General features: G+C 49.7%; 1 protein-coding gene across 2 annotated transcripts; it reads right to left on the bottom strand.

The window, feature by feature from the left end:
• Positions 1-4,396: 4,396 nt before the first annotated feature.
• On the bottom strand, positions 4,397-13,021 carry DNAJB5 (DnaJ heat shock protein family (Hsp40) member B5). Of its 2 annotated transcripts, none has more exons than XM_036261077.1 (4): positions 12,926-13,021; positions 9,388-9,632; positions 5,935-6,536; positions 4,397-5,801 (listed from the first exon to the last, which is right to left on the bottom strand). In XM_036261077.1, exons 2-4 carry the CDS (start codon positions 9,596-9,598, stop codon positions 5,568-5,570), a joined length of 1,047 nt encoding a protein of 348 aa, XP_036116970.1. In that variant the 5' UTR covers positions 9,599-9,632; positions 12,926-13,021; the 3' UTR covers positions 4,397-5,567. The 2 variants fall into 2 exon arrangements, with proteins under 2 accessions (XP_036116970.1, XP_036116969.1); XM_036261076.1 differs by lacking the exon at positions 12,926-13,021 and adding an exon at positions 11,950-12,442 and having other exon boundaries at positions 4,399-5,801.
• Positions 13,022-16,433: the final 3,412 nt, after the last annotated feature.

The following is a 16,433-nucleotide window of genomic DNA, read 5'->3' on the forward strand; positions in this document are numbered from 1 at the left end:
GGGTCTGGCCTGTAGGATCCAAGAGTTTCTGGCACTGATACAGCCTCAGGGCAACTAACAGACAATTATTAGCTAAGAAAATATCATAGACTTTCAAAGCCTGTTGTGTTTATGTGCCAAAGCAACAAGGATCTAAGAAAGATTGGATTGTGACACCCAGGACGTTTCCATGTGAAGGGCCCAGCAAAGTTCCAGTTAGTGAATGACTTAGGGAAAGGTCTGAGGCAGAGCCTGAGAAAGGGCTTCAAATGTAAGCTGGTAAGGAATTCAGAAAGCTCCCCCAGTAAAGATTTAGGGGGCTGATTCTTCAGAGGAGATAAAAAGTGACTTTTTGATTCATGCAAGGAATGGGTCGGGAAATGACTTATCAATATATTCAAAAGAGAACCTAGACTTGAAGCAACTGAAAAATACCCTGAAGGTTTACTTGGGCAAGAAGCTAGGGCAGATCTATCAAAGTGGGACCTCTAGAGATGTGTATTGTTCATGGCTTTCTGCCAACTATACATTGCCCCTTCTGGGAAGTTCTTGGAAACAAGCCATTTGGAAACTGGAAATTCAGTACCCTCGATAAATCAGGAATACTGCCTGAATGAATACCTCTTGGAAGCTTTTCTTTCTTTCTTTTTTAAAATATTTTTTCTTTATTGATTTTAGAGAGAGAGGAAGGGAGAGAGAGATAGATATATCGATGAGAGAAAACATCAATGGGCCTCCTGCACGCACCCCACTGGGGATGTGGCCCACGACTTGGGCATGTGCCCTGACTGGGAATCGAACTGATGACTTCTTGGTGCATGGGTAGATGTTCAACCACTGAGCCACACTGGCCGGACAGCTTTCCTTTCTTAATCTAGGCATTAGATTGACAAGCACTATAAAACCTAGATATGTGTGGCAGAGGTAGAGTTTATCTTTCAAAGATTTTGAATACATAAAACTGTTAAGTTGATAGAGACCCAATTATAGCCCTGGCCTGTTTGGCTCAGCAGTTACAGCGTGGACCCTCAGACCAGAGAGGCCCAGGTTTGGTTCCCGCTGAGGGCACATACCTCGGTTACAGTTTGTCCCCAGCCCGGTTGCAGTTGTGTGGGTGGCAACCAGTCGATATGTCTCTCTCACATCGATGTTTCTCTCTCTCTCTCCCTCCCACTCTATCTGAAGATAAATGAAAAAATGTCCTTGGGTAAGGATTAAAAAAAAAAAAAAAAGACAAGACACAGTTATAGCTCCTTCCCCAGTTCACCTTTCTCTTTCAGCCACTCATGTTTCAAGGATGGCTAAACTAAGGTTGCTTAGCTCTTCGAAAGAAATCCTTAGGCAAGTCAGGAGACAAGCTGGTCACAAAAAATTCAGTTCAGCCCTGGCCGGTTTGGCTCAGCAGTTAAAGTGTCGGCCTGTGGTCTGGAGAGACCCGGGTTCAGTTCCTGCTAAGGGCAGGTACTTCGGTTGCAGTTTGTCCCCGGCCCTGGTTGGTCGTGCGGGTGGCAGCCACTCAATGTGTCCCTTTCACGTCGATGTTTCTCTCTCTCTCTCTCTTCCTCTCTCTCCCTCCCACTCTATCTGTAAAAAAAAATGGAAAAATGTCCTCAGGTGAGGATAAAAAAAAAAAAAAAATTCAGTTCACATCCTGCATAGTTCTCATCTTTGCCCATCAGCTTTGAGCAAGAAAGGCCAGAGGGACCTGAGATGTTGATCATGGTTCATGCAGGACTCTCAGTCCAAGAAGAAGAGGAGACAAAATTTTAGCTCCTCACACCCATTAAAATGGATAAATCATGGCAGGGTAGGAGTGTATGGGGAACAAGAGAGACAGTCCAGAGTCACTCCAAATCAAACAATGGCAACACCCAAGGGATGGGAGTGGAGTTGTCTCCCAACAGACTCCAGCCATAGAGATGTAGTTCCCCAGAGGCAGAGAACAGAGAGAAGAATTCTGGAGGGGACCACCACAAAGGGGAGCACCTTCTTGGAGTTTCCACTTTAGGAAAAGGATATTAGAGGTTAATTTAGAGATTCTTTCAAGGGTCAGAGAGTCCAGGGAGATAAATGAAGTCTAAGAAGGCTCCAGCTCCTAAGCCACAATCAGATGTTATGAAAGTCAGTGAGCTGGGAGATACCCAGAAACTAAATGGCTATCTGAATGGACAAGGGGCTCCAGGGGCCAAGGAATGTCCCTTCTGTCCTCCAAATTGCTGGTTGCCCAAGATTCAGGATGGCCAAACCTCAAAGAACATATTATGGCCAAACAAATTAGCAAATGATTGTCATAGTACTGTCATTACAAAATTACACACACAACTACTATAAAAGGACTCAGGGGCCTGTCAAAGTGAGAAAATTCAATAAAGACCTCACTTTCAGGGACTTGGCTGAACAAAAAATATCCCCCAGCTCCTTTACTATTAAAGGACCACAACCCCTCCCTCTCAAGCAGCCTTTAAAAAGGGTAAGACTAAAATCGCAGGCAGAGCCAACTTTAGAGATTTCTCATTGAAGTGCTCCTGGCCTCAGATAGCTTGGCTTCTAAGGTCTCATAATCCCATCTCTAGAGAGTGCTCAGTGGGGACATGACAATTTCCTACGTCCTATATATTTATATGGAGGCCAGGGGTAGCAGGCTTGGATCCCAAAGTTTCGGATCTCAGGGAAGAGCCAGGATAAGAATTTAGTCCCAAGCAAGGAGGCACTAGCCTAAGAGACCCAAAACAAGAGAACATCAAGTAGGGGATGCAGGATTGGAGCTCTCCCTGCCCAGGCCAGGCAATTAGCAGACACCATTGTGAGCAAGAGACCTTGGTTTCTGCACTGGAAGGAACACACTCCTTCTGAAAGTACCTTGGCTAAAAGGATGAGGAGTTCTTTTCACTGGCATTGTCCCAGGAAAAAAGGCAAGGGAAGGAAGGTTCAGGTGAAAAGCCTAGTCAATGTCAGCCTCTGTGTGAAGCCCAGGATCAGATGAAGGCAGAGCTGTCTTCATGGCACTAGGGACACTGAAGCTCAGTAGGGCATTGTCATCATGGGCCTAATCTTGGGGAAGAATTAGGGCTCAGGCACAGAGAAAAATCAGCACTAGGAGGAAGTCTAGGCCCAGCAGAGCCCACAGATGGGCATTCCTTCAACTATAGGGCTCATCTCTACCAAGATCCAAGAAAAGTGACAAGTGCGTCATGCAGTCAGCACAGCACGCAGGCTCTGAGGACCAGAGCTGTCTCAACAGGGCAGGTGGCTCAGAGACCAGGACACATATCCCTGGAAAATTATGAGATTTAAGGATGAGCAACGATGTTCATGTCTCTCAGGGAGCCTGTGTTCCCAGCCAGGCCCCACTGGCATGGACAAAAGATCCCAGGTACCTCCAGCTGTCTTCTTCATTGTCCCAGGCTCTGTCTTTGGGGATATGTCTCTTCTAGTCACCCAGAAAGTCCTTTCTCCTAAGAGGGAAATTTTTCTCAAAGGAAAATTCTAGTCCATGTAGAGAAAATCTATTCATTCTCGTGATAGCACATCCTTCAAAGAGGATAGTCTCTATTTCTCATAACCAAGGATATTTGTTTTTTTTCCAAATAGATTTGTTTCTTCTAATAGGTGAGTAGTATCTTTTGTCTTTGTTGTTTGGAGTATATGTTTTGGAAATACCAGGAGTCTGGGCTTAGAGAAAGGAAGAAATCAGCTTCACTTTTTTTTAATCCTCACCCAAGGACATTTTTGCATTTATCTTCAGATAGAGTGGGAGGGAGAGAGGGAGGAAGAGAGAGAGAGAGAGAGAGAGAGAGAGAGAGAGAGAGAGAGAGAGAGAGAGAAATATCGATGTGAAAGAGACACATCAACTGGTTGCCACTCACACACCAACCAGGGCTGGGGACAAACTGCAACCAAGGTAGGTGTGCCCTTACATGGAACCAAACCTGGGACTCTCTGGTCCGTGGGCCGATGCTCTAACCGCTGAACCAAACTGGCCAGGGCAGCATCACTTTATGAGGTCTACTTGGGCTTCTCAAAGGTGACTAGGGCCCTGGAGGAAGGTTGACAGTGACACTGCACATCCACCTCCAGCTCAGGTTCATTTCTCCTGATCAGGTGATAATACACATACACACACACGTAAATATAAATATATATTATATATATATATAAATACATATAAATATATATATAATATACAATATATATACACACATTATCATCTCCCCTGGATATGTTTATTGATTTCAGAGAGAAAGGAAGAAAGAGAGAGAGAGAGAAACATCAATGTGAGAAACAGTGATTGGTTGCCTCGACCAGGGATTGAATTGCAACCTAGGTATGTACCCCAACCAGGAATCGAACCCGTGACCTTTTTGGTGTATGGGATGATGCTCCAATCAACCGAGCCACCTGGCTGGGGCTCAGATGTCATATTTTTAAAATATTTTATTTTTTTCATAATACTGTCATTACAAAAAATACAAAAAAAAAAAAAAAAAAAAACTACTATAAAAACATTCAGGGGCTTGTCAAAGTGAGAAAACCCAAAGACCCCACTCCAGGACCTTGCTGAAGCAGTCTTCCCTAGCTCCTGCACTATTGGATCTTTCTACAATTGTGGAAATGAGGTGGAGTCACACAGGCATCAAAGGGCTAGAAATTTCCCACGCAGCCTCCATGAAGGGTATGAAATAAGTAGCTTCACATAGCACGAATATGGATTTGGAAGTTTGGGGGTGGCTAGGCCCTGAGTTCAGAGGTGTGGGGAGAAACCTATGACCCTGAATCTCTTGCTGGGGAATAGCTGCCACCTGACCCCAAAGCCCTTTCCTGATGAAGACTGGGAGGTGGACCCTGTCCCCCACCTCTTAGCTTAAATACATCAGGCCCCCTTCCCTCCATACTTGCACACTCCTGAGAGCAACAGGGAGTACAGAACTCTCAGCTCTGTGGGGTCTGGGCAGAGGAGCTGTCAGGGAAGCTGCTGAGGGCCCTGTTCACCGCCCTGCCCCAAATGAAAAGTGTCTCGTGCTCAATGGCCCGGTTCTGGACCTTCCTTTCTATCTCAACCCAGGAGAAGCACAGACAGCTCTAGATGAGTGCTGTGTATGTGTGAATATGTGTGTGATAACTATGGACACTGTGAACCTGGAGGTGGGGCTGGAGTGGGAAAGCAGTGTCCTTTCTATCCTCTTCCTCCCCCATAGGAGGAAGCCAAAGGGAAGAAAGAGGAGAGGTATTAGCAAAGCTGAGAGGGGAAGGAGGGTATGCTATTTACAGGCGTGGACAAGGAATCTCTAGATCTTCAAGTAGCACTCAGGTCACTCTCCAGCCACTGGAGTGGGAACTGGATTCAAAGCTAGTGACATGAAAATTGACCCCTGGCCTGGGCTAGTTCTCCCTGCCTTCCTCCCACTCCCCCGAGGCAGCCCAGCTCTGAAAGGGGTCAGGGACAGGAACATTTTCCTGAAAACCAGTGGCTTTTTTTTTTTGCATTAAAAAAATTGCCAGTGTCCAGTGGACATCAAGTTGGGTGCACATTGGGTGGGGTGAGTGTGGGGGTATTGCTGTGGTAGACTCTGGACTGGATGGGGCAGAGTCTAGGAACACGGCAGGTGCTGCTTAAGGATCTGTCGTGTCTGTGGTGTTAATCTGTCTGGGAAGCGAACTTTGAATTCTACAATGAGGTCTCCCCGTTGGGTGGGCACCTTGGGGAAAGGAAGGCCCTCCCCACGGAGTCTCTTCACGGTGCCTGGTTTGATGACATCATTGCAGGGCAAAGGGATCACTCGGCCATCAATGGTGGGAATGTTCACGGTACAGCCACACAGCGCCTGGGGAAAATGAGGCAGAGAGTGAGGAAAAGGTGGGGTAGAGTGACTGGGAAGAGAGAAAAAGATTAAAATGGGGAAAGAATGTCCCTATCATCCCCCCCACATCACACACACAACCTGGCCCAGGCCGCACCTCCTTGAGGCTGATCAGGGCACAGTAGAGTACGTTGGTACCATCTCGACGAAAGTGTGCATGAGGCTTGTCTTTGAGCACAAAGACTATGTCAGCAGGGATGTTGTCAGGTGTGGCATCACCCTCTTTGGGGAAGGTGATCTTGGTGCCTTCCTTCCAGCCACGCTTGATGACAATATGCAGGATTTTGTCCTCAGTGCGCACAGTTCTCCCATCAGGGTTGAGGCGTCGCCTTGTGATCTTCATACGCTTGGTGGAGCCATGGTAGATCTCCTCCAGGGACACCCGCAGCTCATGCACCACAGGTGGGTCCTGCACCTTGCGCCGAGGGTACAGTGGTTCGGGGGCTCGCCTTGGACCCCTACTCAGCCCATTGAAGCCAAAGCGGCCGAAGGCACCAAATGGGTCCTCATCATCATCCACATCCATGTCATCTGGATCAAAACCACTGAAGGGTCGAGTGGAACGACTGCTGGCAAAGAAGATATCGAAGGGGTTGGAGCCACCAAAGAAGGAGGCAAAGGTGGCATGGGGGTCTCCATGAAAGGTGTAGTGAAAGGAACCACTGGAGCCACCTGATGAACCACCACCAGTCTTCAGGCCTGGAGGGAAGAGAAGTTAGGGACAGTATGGCTGGTCCAGGCCCCACCCCAGTCTCTTCTCTCTGCTCTTTAGCTCCCAACCCATGGGCCTAGAGAAAGAAGAAATCTTTAACTCCCAGAGAGAGGGTTGACCTAATAAGAGTAATAAAAGTTTCTGGCAAGATTAATTTTTACTCAATTATATATTTAATAAAGCATATCTTGAGGTTCAAAGAGGCTGAATTACCCGATAGATGGAAAAGCTAAGACTAGAAGTTTTTCTTGGAGGATGTGACTTCTAGTCCTATAATCTCTCCTATGGACCCATGACCCAGAGATGTCTCACAAAGCTTTGAGTGGCTGGCCTAGGGTCACAGTACAGGTCATATCTGGCTCTGAAATTTTTGTTCATTTCCAAAGACACACAGGGCACGAGGCAATTGGGCAAGATTTGACCACACAGAGGGCTAGTAAGTGACCTGTTCCAAATAAGGTGGGGATACAGTCCAGGAGGAGGCCCACTCTCACTCTGCTTCTAGCATTTTTCTTTCCCTAACTTCTGATCAAATGGGAAATAAGGAGAACCCCCCCCCCCCAAAGCAAGAAAGCTCATTAGCTTGGATATGAGGAGCTACTTCTTTAGAAAAATACTTTGTTCCCATACTCAGGGCTCACAGTCTTGCACAACTCCAGGGGGCACCATTCACACATTGGACGGACATAGACTACAATGAGAATGGAGCACCCTGGAGTTATATAACACCAAGCCCCACACCTCATACTTAATGTTGGAGAAGCCAAAATGCATGAATGAGCTGGCACATTGTGGGTGGTGACCCCAGCTGCGCTCTCTGGAGTCAGGTCCTGTCTAAGGGGCTCAGGTTCCTGGAGGCAGCCTTAATGGGGGGATGGAAGTGGTGGGGATAAGGACTGTAGGGGGCATAGGAAGGAGCGAGGTAGGGAAATACTCTATAATATGTAGACTTAGCTAGGGGAAGGGATTATTCTCTTTGAGGCCTTTTATCTAGAATTTCAATTGGCTGTGGAAGCCTGAGACTAAATTAGCCTCTTATTTCTGGGACCACAAGGGCAGATTTTGATTTCATTACAGAGGCCAAGTGGCAGACAGTTCAGACTCGTGGCAGATGCCTTTTCACCTCTTAAGACTCAGGATCTGTTCTTTCCTCCTGTTGAGGTCTGATTATCAGGTGAGTTCAAGAAGCTTGGCAAAGCTCAGTGAGAGAGGGAGTTTGGACTGATGATGACAAGAAGGGGTAATTTCTCTGTAGGAATTCCTGCTGTACCACTTCCACCCCCTTTTCAAGCAGGGAACAACTTGTCCCCAGCCAGGGCTGAGCACAGAGTCTGTGTGCACAACTGTTCTGTCTGGTTGTTGGGGAGGAGGCAGGGCAGACAGAAATATAATCCACATTTCTAAGACTGCTTTTCCCTTCCCAAGCTCTGGATGTCTCCTCAAGGTTGTGCTGCCTTCTCAGGAGCCCTCCTGGGATGTAGACCTGCATCAGAATCCAGTGTCTGCGCCCAGGGTCTGAGCTTTGCCCTTCACTTAGGCTTGGCCGTGCAGGAGGAGTGAAGTTTCCAGGTATCTCTCTCCCAGCTCCCACCTTCTTCCCAAACAAAGGTGAGGCCAAGCAGAGGAATGAGTGCAATTCCTAGACAGGTCACATGGTGGCATGGTGTCTGCACAGCTTCCCTCTTTCCTCACCTCTGCTTCTCCCATTCCTCCATGGGGTGGGGGTGGGGTGGGGGGATGATTTTAGCTGAGAGAATTCTGGGGATTCCAAAAGATGCCTGGTGAATCTGGGAGTTGGCAAGTAGGCAAGCAGGAAAAAAATGGAAGGAACTACTGGCATGGAGAATAAGAAGGGGCTGGAAGGACTAGGGTGCACAGAGAATAATGGCATGGAACACAAAGCAAGGAAGAGAAGAACATTCTTTTGAGTGCCTATTCTGTATCAGGTACAGTACATATGGTATCTAATTTGAGGCTAGAGTAGGGAGAGTAAAGAGGAGAATGTGAAAGAAAGGTGGATGCAATTAGGGAGAAAGGACAGTTCCTCCCGGGAAGGAGAGTCCTCAGCTGTGACTATGTCTCTTAATATAGCCTGACAGGTGCCTGTGGCTGGCGGGTGGCAGGCGGCCCTGAGGGGCAGGCCCAGAATTAGCAGCTACATCATGCCCGTGGGATGTGCTGGGAGGGGCCGCCCTCTCAGAGGCTTTATTTGGGCCTTTCCTGCCACCCTCTGCGTGGCCACCAGCTACTCCAGGGAGGGGGAAAGAAGCCAGCAGCAGTTTCCCTTCCACCCTTGGATCTCTGCCACTTCCTCAGGGAGGCAAAGCTCCACCTCTGTTCTGATGGCCTAAAGTGGGCAGGGAGGTGACAGAGAAGGGAACAACCACGTCTCTAGCTCAGCGCTTCAGTGGTTAATTCCCAGGCTGCTTAAGGGTCAAATTTTATGCTGATGAATGTAAATGCTCTGTCCTCAGAGAGCCATACACTCCCTTTCCCTAACCTTCCCCATCAGCCAATGAAGCAGCAGGGACTTCAGGCAGGACTAATAAGGCTGGGAGGGGAAAATAGGAGGGGGAAGGCCCCTGGTTCTAGCTTCAGACCTCCCTAAGGCCTGAACTTAAGCAGGGAGAGGGCAGAGAGAGGTGGGGAGAACTATGGTAAGCCGAGGCTGGGCAGTGGGTGGTCTCTTCTCTCCTCTGGGTGTCAGTGCTAGGAACACTTGCCTCCCTCACTCCCCCGGCCCCCTCAGTCTCCGGTTCCCTGCTATGAAAACTGGGTCACCAAGGACCCCCAACAAGGACAGGGGTCCAATATCAGGTTGGAGCATTGCTCTCTTACCTTCCTCCCCATACTGGTCATACAGGCCCCGTTTCTTAGGGTCACTCAGCACATCATAGGCCTCTGCAATTTCCTTAAACTTCTCCTCAGCATTGGGTTCTTTGTTCTTGTCTGGATGGTACTTCAAGGCCATCTTCCGATAGGCTTTCTTGATTTCATCCTCGTTGGCTCCCGATGGGATCCCAAGAATCTTATAATAATCTTTTCCCATCACAGCCACTGGACCGGCACTGGTCTCCTTGTTTCTGAAAGAAATCCAGGGCCAATCCTTGATGCCTTTATTCCCTTCTGTCCCAGCCCTGCTCCTGATGATCCTGCAATCCCTAAAAGTCACTGTGTGACTTTTCTATGGGCCTCTCTCTCCCCATCAGTAGTTTGGACTAGATGGTCTCTTCCGGCTCTGACATCCTAGGAGACTATGATTCTTTCCTCATTTCCTAGGTTTTCCCAGCAGGAATCTGGGGACTGTGGCCCACTTCTTGGAGCTAGGCTAAGGCCCACGTCCTTGGACCAGACTGAGGACCCCTGAAAGGCCCTGCTGAGTGAGGTGGCACCATGGACTGACAGACCCACTCACAGAAGCTGGCGAAGATCAGTGTACCGGTGAGGTCACCCAAGCATCGTGGTCTCCTACGCCATGCCTCAGGCATGGTGCCCAGGCTAAGGGCAGCTGGGGCAGTGGCCTAGGACTGGGGACAGGCCTGGGTCTTCAGCCAGCTGTCCTGGCCAGCCAGGCTGAGTCAGGGTGTGGGTGCCTGGAGTCCTCTCTGCCATTGGAGACCCCAGGCCTCCCTGCCCCAGATCCCCGGACTATGCTAAGCCTTACATGTGACTCAGATCAGAGAATGACTCACAGCCTTTGGAAACTGCCATTTCTAACTCCCTCATTAGTAGAGGAATGAATGACACTGTCCTTCCCCAATCAGGGTAACAGTTCCCTTTACTTATTTCCCAGTGTCTACACACAAAACTGTGTGTGAAGACATGTCTGTGCCGCCTAAGTACCAATGTTAGTGAACAAAAGCATCCTGGTAGTAGGGCCTTTTTAAACCTTAGTTATTAAGAGACAATTGGGCACTAACCACCATTTCATTACCTTCTCTACCAGTCACTCCCTCTTTTCTGCCCTGTGATTTAAGGTCTGACCCACACTCCCGTGTGGGTCCCTTCTAAGCTGGATGCAGGGGCATTTGTTATGTGAGGGAGAAACATAAGGCTCCATTTTTTCCATGCTAATCTCCCTCCACCAATGTCTCTGTGGTGGAGATGCAGGGAAAGGGACTTTCCTGTATTTAGAACTATTTGGGAGAATGGCCAGAAGCCACTCTCCAGCCCTTCTGAGATTTGGCCAACCCCTGCCAAAGCCTGGAGAACCAGAGTCTTTCTAGCAATGTCCTGGGCTGGCAGCCACAGCTAAGGCCTACTTTTCTGCCTCTGACTACTTCAGTGAGGGGCACAGGGTTTCCTGATAGGAGTGAGAGCTGTAACTAGGACGAGGAGGCCTCAAGATTCCAGGTAGGTAGGGACAATGGCTCTAGCTCCTGCCCCCACAGGGCCTGTTGCAGGTGGCTGGATTGACTCATGGTTCTGGGAGTCACCTCACTCTGACAAAGAGAAGGCTCCAAAAAGGCGGGTACTCCTCCTCCTCCCCCTACCAGCATGTCACGCCTGGTGGGGGAGGCTAAGGTTGGAGGAGGCAGAGAAGAAAGAGCATCTGGGGGAGGGCAGCCATTTCCGGAAGCAGCAGTAAAAGCCGTCTGAGAGGGAGCTGGGGGTGGTCTGCTATCTCTGCCTCGGCCCACACCTTCTTTCCCCTGGGACTGGAAAGGAATCCTAGCACACCAAGAGGGTGCCCCCAGAGAACTACAGCAGCTTCTAGGCAGAGGGCAAATGAAAGACTTGCCAATTCTCTTACCCTCCTCTTGCTGTCCCTGTATTACCTCTTCATCCGGCCAGCTTCCTCCCTGGTACCCACCTGCTAGCTGTTCTAGATCTATAATTCTATTGCCTTCACAGACACAGAGCAATCTCTTTCAGGAATTGCCTTTTTCTTCCTTCTTTTCTCCCTCCCTCTCCCTTCCCACAAGCCACGTGTTGGAATGACAAAGGAGCCCCATGGCATGGCACTGCCTTTGATGGAGAAGAATGAAGAGGACGTTAATGCAGAGACAGGAATGAAAAATGAGAAGAAATGGCAAGGGGGACTGGCAGAGGGAGGGGATATGGTTGAAACAGAAAACTGAGTACTGATGAAGGGGGATGGAGGGTGATAAATGGAAATGGCTGAGGTAGAAAATGGGTAAGTGGGTTGAAAGAGAGATATAGAGAGTTAAAATACTGGAGATGTTTGTGGAAAATAAGTTGATGCCTGAAGGGTTTGATATAGGAGATGAATAATAAGAGGTACACTTCATTCGAATGTTGGGGTGAGGTAGGAGGGTCTTATATGTAATGGGGATGAGATGAGGATGAGATGGAGGAAGCAAGTAGGCAATGGAGGGGGATGAGACACGGAGAATTTGACTTGGTATGGTATGAGTGCCATTCTCCGGAGGGACTTACCGAAACTTTACAAACCCATTCAGCGTCCACGCTCGAAGTTTTAAGGGCTCCAGCTGAATTTTAAACATCAAGCTGGCTAAGAAGTCTTCTCCCCAGAAGTGTGGGAAGCTCCGGAAAGCTCCTCGAGCCTGTAGTGGGGATGCTGCTGGGGATGGGCAGGAGAGCACTGTGCACCTAAACATGCCCAGCCCAGCCCCTCACCTCTGATCGCTCCACTGGAGCCTGCTTGGAAAGCTGCAGCTCTGGAAGTCACCTCCTCAGGTTCTCAGAGGCACTTGCCCAGCAAGGCCTGTCCGGTGCAACAGGAGCGGGACCTGATGCCCAGGTGTGGAGAGTGAAGGGATAGGGTCCAGTGGCCACCTTCTCTTAAGTGCAGCAATGTTTGGCTGATTGTGAATGGCTGTATGACAGTGTGACAGTAAGGCTGGCAGTGCGAGCGAGTGCGATGAGTGGCAGCGTGTGTACCTGTGACAGGTGTGATTGTCTGTGAGGGCCTGAGAGGCACTAAGTTCCTCTGCCTCTCTATCCAGGGAGGACTCGACCCCAATCCCCAAGAACCTACTCAATGAAGTCACTGATGGGGAGTCTCCTCCCTCACAGATGGGCGGGGCAAAGCTGAGCCCTGCCGGGACAAAAGGCGCGGTGAAGAGAGGAGGGGGAGAGAAGAGGGGGCTCGAGAGAGGGAAGGTGGTCGGTGATGTCACCAATGCTGGCTGGTTGGGCCAGCTCAGAAACGCCTCCCTCCTCCTGGGGGAACCCAATCCGACCCGGCCCGACCCTCCCCTTGCTCAGAGACCTGCTGCCCCCTGTAAGAGGGTCGCGGAAAACGAGCACCTTGCAGAGTCCGAGTACCCGCCAGCCTATGGCAGAAGAGCCGAAGGGCCTTCAGTGTCCCAACTCCCGACACCAGCACACTTGGCTTCGCGACGCCCACCCACACTCCCAGGATCCCCGAGTCCTAGATCGGCACCCTCACCGGCGAGGAGCTGCGGGCGCCTCCTCGGTCCGTCTGACAGCCGCTGCCCCCTCCCCCGGCTCTGGCTCCGCCGCCTCCACTCGGGACAGGAGTCGCCTGCCCGCCGGCCGCAGACAGCGGGCCCGGGAACCCGCCCCCACGGCTCCGCCTCCACGCTGCCCATTGCGCCGTCTGCCCGTCACTCAGCTCAAATCTCTGTTGTAATTGGACAAATTTCTACGAGTGGCTTGGTGATAGCCGCCCATTCTCCGCCCCTGTCACCCGGCCACACGCGCACACATTCCTGGCAATGATTGGTGGGAGTCTGATTGGTGCACTCTGGGATCAGTCAAACACACCTCTTCACTATCTCGCCGTGTCATTGGTGAAAGGGACAGAGGGCGGCAACTCCACGCGCCCTTTGATTTTATTGGTTGGTCTGCAGACCCGAGCCGGGAGGTGGGGTGTGCAATTATATTAGTCCAACCTCCGGTTTGGGAAGGTGGGACATACTGGCCACCGCTGGAATCCCGAGAGAACCTTCTGGAACCCGTGCAATGTCAAAGGTAGCCTTAAAGGAAAACTGCGCCCATCAGTTGGCGGTGACTGTGGGCATTTCTTTCCTCTCACCGTTTAGGAGGGTACGGAGAGAATAGTGCCCTCTGGGAGGTGTCGACTCTGGACTAGGGTCAAAAGGTCGCCCCTTCTTAACCTGTTTTCTATGGACCGAAATTTAACTTCGACCTGACCTGATTTAGCTTTACCTTACCTTGACCCGGAGGTGACCTGACGTGACCTAACTGAATTTCAAAACAGGCCCCAACAGCCCTGGTAGACATGCAGAGTTTTTCTCTTCTGCTCTCTCCTTTGTAACTTGGTAGTTCTCTCCAAGGTTAGCACCCCCATGATTTCCTTTCTGACCCCCCTTTTCATTAGCTGTATAATCTCCACATTCCAGCTGCTTCATGAGTAGCCCTTTCTTAGCAAGGCTCATAATCCCCACTAAAGTTCTCTCTATAATCTTTCATCCTGTTTCCCCTTTGAGTTCCTACATTTTAGCCCCCCTTTACTTTTTCCTCTTCTTAACCCCATATGATCTCCAGTCTCCCCCCCTCCCAAATCATCTGGCTTATTTTATTCTTAATCCTTTCTGCTTCCTATGATCTCTCCTATCCTAGCTCCCCCCTTTAACCCTTCATCTGAGCTCCACATGATCTCCATTTTTAACACCCTCAGAATCTTCCATTTCAGTCCCACCCTACCCCCAACTCCCCATTAAATCTCAACCCAGTGTCCCCGCTGTTCAGAGCAGGCAGGGCTGCGGAGGCGGTAACCAGCGGAAGCCGACGCTTGAGCAGACACGGTGCCTGGTGCCTGGCGCCCACGTCACTGTCTCCCAGGCCCATCTGTGCTAGAGGGAAGAGTGGGGGTGGGGAGGGGGTAACCTTGGGGTGAAGAGGGGGAAGGAATTCTTGGAGGGTTTGAGGACAAAGAAGGGCCAGGGCAGAAGCTCCTACCTCTCTTTCTTTGCCGTTTTTTTTCAATTTGACACGTGAGGTCATGCAAACTATATAGCTGGAAACTGAGGCCTGTAGAGCATCAGTACCTAGGCTACAGAGCAGAGCAGAGCAGGAGAGAGACCTAGGGGTCCTGAGGTCAGGTCTGGTCTGCATTGTCTCCCCTACTTGTCTTCTTTCTGGTACTCACTGTGGGGATCTCAGGTGTAAAGGGGTGTGAGGAATAAAGAAAGGAAAGAAAGTGGAGTAAGAGGATGATGGAGAGGAGGTGGGTTTGAGGGTTAAGGAGAGGAGAGAGAGAAGATGAGATAAAGGGGATGAGAAGAGGAGGAGAGGGGAGATAAGGTAGGCAGTAAGGAGGGGAGAAAATGAGAAGAAGTACAGAACAAAGAATAGAAGGGAGGGGAGATGTGGTGATCAGCTAAAGGATGGGAGAGATGGGGTGAGGAAGGATGAGGAAGGGAGGGGAGGTGGGGTGATGAGGGAATGGAATAGTATGACATGGAGATGGGCAAGGTAGGATAAGGGGGCCCAGGACTGGTGCTGTCTCCTTAGATCTGGAGGCTCTCATCCCCCTACCTCCAGACTCATAGGGGCCTGGTTTGTGGGTGGCTCTGCTTCCTCCTATTCCAGTTGTGTATTTTGCCTCCTCCAGCCTTGCCTGTGCCAACACAGAGGTAGAAAATTTAGTCATTGGCCTTAACCTGGTCCCTGTGAATGCTAAAGTGTAGGTTCAGAACTTTGAGGGTGCAGGGCTGTGCCTTCAGGTATTGGTGGTATGGATTCCGTTTTCTGCTGGGTTTGCTATTGCCGCCCGCTGTCCCATTGCCGGTGTGTCAGTTGTGTGTGTGAGGAATCACGGTGAGGCATAGAGTAGAATGCAAGCTCTGCAGGCAGACTGTCCACCATGTGAGGTTACTTTCCACATCTGTACCTCATTTCCTCCTTTGTAAAATGGGGATAGACAGCAGCAGTACTTCATAGGGTTGTTGTGAGGGTTAATTAAGGTAAAACGAAATGCATCTAGTTCTGAACTTTGCATATAATTAATGCTCACAAAGTTAACTGTTACCCTGAATATTCACAGATGTCTGGGTGTGTGAGTGTATCTGTAAATGTTTGTCTTATTGGGAGTGATTTGTACTATTATATCTGTAATGCAATTTGTGAGTAAGAGTGTATCTGTGTAATTATTTTTGTGTGGTATTGTGCCTGATTCTATGTTATTTGCTGTAGGTGTGTGATTTTGTGTTAGTGTACATGTGTGATTAAATGACCGTGTAGGCCTGTGTCTACATGACAAAATGTGGATGAAGTGTGGCTTCATGACTGTTGACACACTGACATAATGTCTGCTGGTGTATGCATGCATCTGTGATCTTCTCAGTTCCAAACACCCCACTTCCCTTCCCTTCCCATGGAGATGTCATAATCCTAGGTGCCCCTCATTTCCTCACCCTGAAGGAACTGGAACCCCAGGGGACATGGATGGGGGTGGAGGCCAGTGAGGAGGTGTTTAGATGGAGCACATGTTCCCTCCCAGACTGTGTATGGGAGGAGGAGTCTCCTATCTTGTACATATCCTTAAGGCTTCAGAGGAAGTGCTCCTCCTTCATCCCATTCTCAGGTCCCTGTCTTGTCACCATGGCAGCAGTTGCCAGGGGCTCCCTAGGTTGCTAAGATCTGGGTGTGGGAGGCTGCCAGGCACTGTTGCCAGTAGAAACAGAATCCTGGGGGGAAGGAAGACTACCCCCACAGCTGCCAGCTCTCTGCAGTGACAGGACTAGCCCTTTGACCTCTCCTGTCCCTAAATTATACTTATGATTTGTATGTGACAGTACTAGGTTTGGTGGGGGACTTTAACAGGAAGCTGTAACTAGAATACTGAGATCTACCTTCTGAGGAGAAAGGGGGTTATAGCCTGCCCATTAATATCTTTAAGTTGGGAGGCTTTTAGAAATTAGTGACTACCTCATTTTGTCCCCTATACCTTATACGTCTCCCCTGGCAAT

The sequence above is a fragment of the Molossus molossus genome, unplaced genomic scaffold (assembly GCF_014108415.1).
Source record: "Molossus molossus isolate mMolMol1 unplaced genomic scaffold, mMolMol1.p scaffold_m16_p_14, whole genome shotgun sequence".
In the NCBI taxonomy this organism is placed as follows: Eukaryota; Metazoa; Chordata; class Mammalia; order Chiroptera; family Molossidae; genus Molossus; species Molossus molossus.